This window comes from Crocuta crocuta, unplaced genomic scaffold, assembly GCF_008692635.1.
Source record: "Crocuta crocuta isolate KB4526 unplaced genomic scaffold, BGI_CrCroc_1.0 scaffold110, whole genome shotgun sequence".
In the NCBI taxonomy this organism is placed as follows: Eukaryota; Metazoa; Chordata; class Mammalia; order Carnivora; family Hyaenidae; genus Crocuta; species Crocuta crocuta.
In genome coordinates, this window is record NW_027527386.1 from 1,843,083 (window position 1) to 1,849,567 (window position 6,485).

Genomic DNA, 6,485 nt, shown 5'->3' on the forward strand with positions numbered 1-6,485 from the left:
TCCGCACCTGCCGCAGGCGCCTGCGTGAGGAGCACGGACAACAGCTGTTTGCAGAGCAGATCACAAAGGGGGTCGTCTGGGGCCTCACTTGGCCCAGGAACGATGGGCTTGGAGGTCTGGTGAGCACGGGGACCTGCGGGTGTCACAGGGACCCCAGCGAGGGCTGGGGGCCTCTGGCGCTCCCAGCTTTGAGGCTCGATGGACTGAAAACCCAAGTGAACCTCAACAGGACCCCGGAGGTGGGTGGCCACGTGCAGAAACACAGCCGCAGCCGGACCCTGGCAGGAGGGACGGGTGCTCCCACGGTCACCCCGGGACCACAGGCCACGTCTGAATCCCCGGGGGTCAAGGAAGCAGCGCCCCGGACACGGCAGGACACCTGGACGCAAACCAGCTCCTCGCCGCCCCCACCAGCCACGCGCACACATCCGTGTGTGGCTTCCATGCAAACCGGGAAAGGAAGCCACGCCGGCCCCGGTGGCTGTGGCCATGATGGGCTGAACGAACCCAGCGGGGGCCGCACACGGGCCAGCCTGGCACCCGGTGGAGCAGGAACGGAATCTGTCCGTGAGGCCCACGGCCGTGTGACGTTACACGCGAGCTCGATCTGAAAGGCGAAAGGCCCGAGCCCCGGGAGGCCAGGAGGCAGCTGTTGGCACCGGCGGGGTGATCGCCAGTCGCCCAGAATGCCCACAGAAAATGGGTGCTTTTATTCCAGGGCCTCTGAGGTGCTCTTGAGTTTTTCAAAATTAAATCTCAAATTTAGGGAGAGAGGCAGACGGGCTGGACGGCCCAGCAGGACATGGGCTTTCATCGGGGGCTTCTTGGGTCCTCAGACGCACTTTCGGCCTTGAACGTGAACTGTGTCTCTTGACGGAAGGTGGGGGGCGGGCTGGCCTTCGGGGGCTGGGGCACAGCTGGCTCTCGGCTTTTTCAGGGAAGCGGAAACCAAACTACAGAAAGGCTGCTCTGCATCTGGGGCCGGCGCAGCAGGTCAGGGAGGGGAGACGGCGCGGTGGGGACCGTGGGAGACCGGGGTGGGGGGGGCAGCACCCTGAGGCCTCACCCCGGGCGGTCCAGGCTCAGGCCAAGTTTTCGAGAAAAACTCCAAAACTACATTGGTACGTGCAATGCACTGTCCTTGTTTTTAACTAATGCCAACCAAACCCATCTTCTCGCCTACAAAGGCCTGCAGGCCACTTGTGCCAAGGCTTTGCCCACTGACCCAACTCTGCAAACACGTCACAGGACGTCATTTTCCCCGTCCCCTGCGGCGCCCAGAGCCTCCCTCCCGGCCCTGATGCGGCCTGTTAACCGCGTGTCCCCTCCTGACTCGCAGGAATCACAGACCCGCCCCCCAGCCCACGTGTCCACCTGGGCCCGACGGGGCCTCTTCTGGGGGCGTCGCCAAAGCCAAAGTGCAGAGTTTTGCTTTTGAAGGTCTTGTACAAACAGCCCTTCGTCTCCTACCAAACCCAAACGAAATCATCATTTTTAAACAGGCGTGCATCTCCGAAGGCTTTCCCCTCGAGCCCCGAGTGGGGGGCTCCGTCTGTCCCCTTCCACGTGGGAGGCAGGGCAGCGGTGCCAACCAAAGGGAGGCTTCCCCGCCCAGGGCCCCCACCCCAGCGCTTTCCCTGGCTCCCCGCGCTCATTCCCCAGGGCGAGAGCAGAAATCTGCCCCCTCTGAGGCCCAGGGGCTGGAAGTCAATCAAGGCGTCCCTTGGGCTGGTTCCTTCCCACGGCTGTCCAGGCGGCTGTCCCAGCTCTGGAGGCGGCTGGCGATCCTGGGGGTGCCTGGCTCACAGACACGGCCATCAGCATCCGCCCCGTCTGCACATGGCCCTCTTCCCTGTCCAAATGTCCCCTTCTTACAAGGACGCCAGTCATGCCGGATCAGGGGCCCACCCCACTCCAGTGTGACCTCATCTTAACCGATTCCATCTGCAAGGACCCTGTTTCCACACAAGGTCGCATCAACGGGTCGGGGGGAGGGGCGCTAGAACTTCAACCAGAGAATTCGGGGAGCTGCAGCTCAGCCCGGAACACTCCCTCCCTTCTGGTTCACCGTGACCCTGTCGGAAGGAACAGGCAACATGGTTAACATCATCAGGTGGCAAGTGCCAGCCTTCAGAGGCATCAAGTGAGTGTAGGGGTGCTGGGGGTCGGGTCAGGTCAGGCGGGCCTGGGTGGGCAGGAGTCTCGGGGTGCTGGGGAGGCCGCGCCCCGGCAGGCTGAGCCCTTCTCCTGTCGAGGCGCTGCAGGAAGGGAGGCAACAAGAGTCCTGAAAACCGCAGCCTCCAACGGGCTACATTCTCTCAGGGGGATGGGCACCTGTCCCGGGGATTTGGCCAGAACAGGGCAGGAGAAAAGAGGTTCCAGAACCCCCCCTGCACCCCCACAGGAGCCCCAGAGCCAGAGGTCATATGCTGCCCTCGTCCAGCATCCGGGTGAGGCCCTCGCAGATCCGGCGCAGGTGCGAGCGGTAGGGCTCGCTGGGGCCGTAGAGCGCGGCCAGGAAGTCGCAGTCGGCCAGGTGGCCGAAGACGTGGTTGATGCGGCCGTGGGACTTGGCGGTCAGGTGCGCGCCCACGGCCTGGTGCAGCAGGTCCCGGCACTCGTGCAGGGCGGCGGCCAGCACGCGCCGGTCGAAGGTGAAGTCCACCTGGTGGAAGCTGACGGCCGTCATGGCGAGGCGGCGCGCCCCCTGGCGGAAGCGCTGCAGCAGTGCCAGCTCCTCGCTGCCCAGCTGGCCGCCGCGCAGCAGCACAGCCAGCTTCACGGCCACCTTGACCAGGTTCTTGACCACCCTCTGGGCCTCCTTGCGGCTGCGGGTGAACTCCTTGGTGGCGCGGTACAGCTCGTCCAGCACCTCGCTGCTCGTGTCGTCGATGAAGACGGCCACCGTGGCCTTGGACGCCACCTTGCTCAGCAGCTTCCTCTGCGCCTGCAGGGCCAGGCTCTTGGTGCTGAAGGCGTCCATCTGCCCTGCGGGAGGAGGGGCAAAGGGTGGTCAGTGCCCACGGCCCCCCGGACTTCAGGGCCCTTCCTGGAGGGCCACTGTCATTTGCTACCGTGTCATCCCAATCTGTGAAGTGGGTGCATGGCCCCAAGGGAGCCCTTTGGCCGAGAGCGGGCCAGTCCACAGACCCGCTGGGAGACACGCGACTGGGTGCCAGGGCAGGGCGCAAGGCGGGGCACGGCAGGTACGATCAGGCGCCACACGATCCCGTAGCCCGGGGCACAGGCAGGCCTCCTGGCGGAAGGGACGCAGGTGAGAAGTTGGGCGGAGGGGCACTTCCCAGGCGGACAGATCTTCACGGCCTACAAGAGGGACGCTTTGTTTTCTTTTTATTTTTTTAAATCTGTATTTATTTTGAGGGAGAGAGCGACAGAGCGTGAGCAGGGGAGGGACAGAGAGAGAGAGGGAGACACAGAATCAGAAGCAGGCTGGGGCTCGAACTCACAAACCGTGAGATCATGACCCAAGCCGAAAGCGGACGCTTCACCGACTGAGCCCCCTAGGCACCCATTTTTCTTTTAAGTAAGTTCTGTGCCCAAGGTGAGGTTTGAACTCCAGCCTCTGAATTCCAGAGTCGCATCCTCAGGGCACCTGGGCGGCACAGTTGGTTGAGCGATCAGCTCATGATGTCAGCGTCGTGGGATCGAGCCCCACAGGAGGCTCCGTCCTGAGCGTGGAGCCTGCTTAAGATTCTCATTCTCTCTCTCTCTCTAAAAAAAACAAAAACAAAAACCAGAGTCGCGTGCTCTGTGACCTGAGCCAGCCAGGCGCCCCGAGAGCAGGGGAGCTGAGTGGCTGGAGCACAGAACAGGGCAGGACACGGGAAGGCAGGCTTGGGAGAAGACAGCTGTCACGCTGAAAAGACGGTGACCCAAGGGACCTAAGGGGTCTAAGGGAATTGTTTCTCTAACGAAGGAAGGAGGGGGTTAACTCAAAAGAGTTGCTGCATAATGGTGACACCTGGGCCGGAGGTTCTGAAGTCCACTGCGTGCGGGGCCCCAGCCCCCAGACCCGCCGCAGCCTTGCNGCATCCTGGGCTCTGGGGCCCAGGGGTCACGAGTGAGGTTTCTAGAAACACTGCTCCCAGGACACCCCTGATCTTCAAACACTGACTGGTGGCAGCTCGCACCCTTCCTGGGCTGGGACGGCGGCCACGGGGGGTGGCCACCCACATCACCCTCCTGGGTTCCCCGAGCTCCAGAGCCTCGCTCCAGCCACCGCCTTCCTAGAGCGCCAGAAACCTTCCCAAGCGGCACATCTGCGCATCACCCTTTTTGTTCGGAGGGCCAGGTACCCACCAAGCCCCACACCTCATTCAGATCCCTGCGTCGTTGCCGGGAAACTCCTATTCACCCCCCAAAGCCCTGGCCCCTGAGCCCCCTGCCTCTTCTCGAAGTTTCATCCCTCAGCTCAGCTTGGGTACTACCTCCCCCAGGAAGCCGTCCCTGAAGAACCGAACTGATGGTGAGGCGCGTCCTCTGGGCCACACTGTGCCCCTGGCGTCCCCCCCATCACTGCTCCGCCCCCGCCCCGGGCTCCACCCGCAGCCCATGGGGGAGGGCAGGGGCCCGAGTCCTCACCTGGGCGTCCTTGGCGCCACCAGAAAACTGAATGAGGCGAGCCTGAGACCCACCGTCGCCCTCACCCACTGCCCCAGGCGCTGGTGGAAGCCACCCCCATCCCAGCCCCGGGCCAGGCAGACCAGGAATGCCACGCGGGTGCCCACTCGGCCCAGAGAGCCCCCACAAAGGCCACCTTTGTGCGAGCTCACACCCCGAGAGAAGTCCCCTCCTCCTGCGCTGCCCTCTCGCCTGCCCTCAGAGGTCAGGGTGGCCACGGGGATTACAGGGCTGCCTTCCCTGCCCCCACACCAGTCACCAGCGCCCGGGGCTCTGCGGGCCTGGGCCAGAGCAGGGGTGCGCCTGACGCAGCACCACGTGGCAGGCCCCGAGCCGGCAGCGTGTAACCGTTTCATCATATCCGCCACGTGTTAGGCTGGCTGCCAGTTTGAAGAACTTACACAGGCTCAGAGAGGCTGAGCCACTTTCCCGAGGCCACACAGCACTACACTCGACCCCCTGCCTCCTGGGCGCCTAACTCCCTCCACCTTCCCTGCTTGGTGCCTGCAAGTCACCCTGAGTTTTGGGGGCCCGGGAGCTGTTTCAGTGACAAATCCAGCCCCTGGGTTTAGGGCCTGCTCCCGGGCCTGACCACTCAGCCAAGCAACAACAACAACAAAATAAAACACTCGTCTCAGTTTCCCCATCTGTAAAATGGGGAAGATAGAACCAGCTCTGTCCTAGGGAGCCCATAGTTTGGAGCCCATCCTGAAATCCGCCCCCCCCCTCCCCAGGCTACGAGCTTCTCTTAGGCAAGACGCCGGATGCCATGGCCTAGAATTCTGCCATTTCAAGCTCCCCGAACACACAGACCTACTTCTCTGTGAGGCTCTCTAGAAAAAAAGCAGCAACTTGAGGCCAGCTGCTTGGCACAAGGGGTGCCTGTGCCTCCCAGATGCCTTCCCACCAGTTTCTCTAGAATGTTCTATCCTATTCCCTCTACTGGGGCTCCTCCTCTCCCTATTACTCATCCTGTAAACTGCTCATCCAAATCTCAGTGCCACTGTCACCTCCTCCTGGAAGGCTTCCTGGATGTCCCAGGCTGGGCCAGGTGCCTGGAGGGCACCATTTTGGCTTGCACACTTTGGTTTCACTGTTCATCTCCCTGGCCTGATGGTGCGGGCAGGGACTGGGTCTTCCTGTTCACACCTGCCTCCGGCACTCAGCCCGGGGCCTGGTACACAGTGGGCACCTCGTGTTTGTTGAACGCATGGGGGAAAGGATGTCCACAAACAGAAACGAGAAGGAACCCCAAGGTCCCGGGTCTGGTCTCCCCAGCTTAGAGATGAACAAACTGAGGCTCAGACAGGAAAAGGCCATTCCCTGGGCCCAGGTACCTGGACCCTAAATGCCCTGGAGCCCTGGTCTTGTGGCCTATCTCAGTCGCTGTGTGACCCTTGGGAGCGTTCCATCCGTCTCTGGGCCTTGGCTTGCCGGTCTGCCAAATCCCAAGGCGGAATGTGCTGGTTCCGGACGGGAGCTGCGCCCTCAGCAGGCCCGCCCTCCGAAGCCCAGAAGGAAAAGGGGGCCTCCCTCCCGGCCTCCAGTCCCCAGACAGTCCCCAGACCTGCTGACACCTGGGCCAGCCCAGCTGCATGGCCCCCCGCCCCCCGAACTCATTGTTCTTCCAGGAACCCCCATCCAAGCAGCCAGACGGGGAGATGACTGCTGTCCCGGGGGAGCGGGCCACGGTCGAAAATAAACCCCCGCCTTCCTTCCTTCCTGTGCACTCACCCAGGTCTGAGGGCGGGCAAGCCAGGAGGCGGCCAGGCTGGGCCACGGCGGCCTTTCGCGGGTGACGCCTTCCCAGGAACTGCAGAGGGGCTTGGGGACCAGACAGTCCA

The 6,485-nt window shown here is 62.9% G+C and overlaps 1 protein-coding gene across 5 annotated transcripts in view; it reads right to left on the reverse strand.

The window, feature by feature from the left end:
* Window positions 1-1,122: 1,122 nt before the first annotated feature.
* The window catches only part of TNFAIP8L1 (TNF alpha induced protein 8 like 1), a 15,814-nt gene continuing 10,451 nt past the window's right edge, over window positions 1,123-6,485 (reverse strand). For 4 of the 5 annotated variants that reach the window (XM_077752066.1, XM_077752083.1, XM_077752056.1 and 1 more), the window contains one exon: window positions 1,123-2,988. In XM_077752066.1, coding sequence (XP_077608192.1) covers window positions 2,423-2,983 — 561 coding nt within the window. In that variant the 5' untranslated portion in view covers window positions 2,984-2,988 and the 3' untranslated portion in view covers window positions 1,123-2,422. Of the gene's footprint in view, window positions 2,989-6,375; window positions 6,439-6,485 lie in introns of those variants that run through there. The other variant, XM_077752074.1, reaches the window with a different exon arrangement.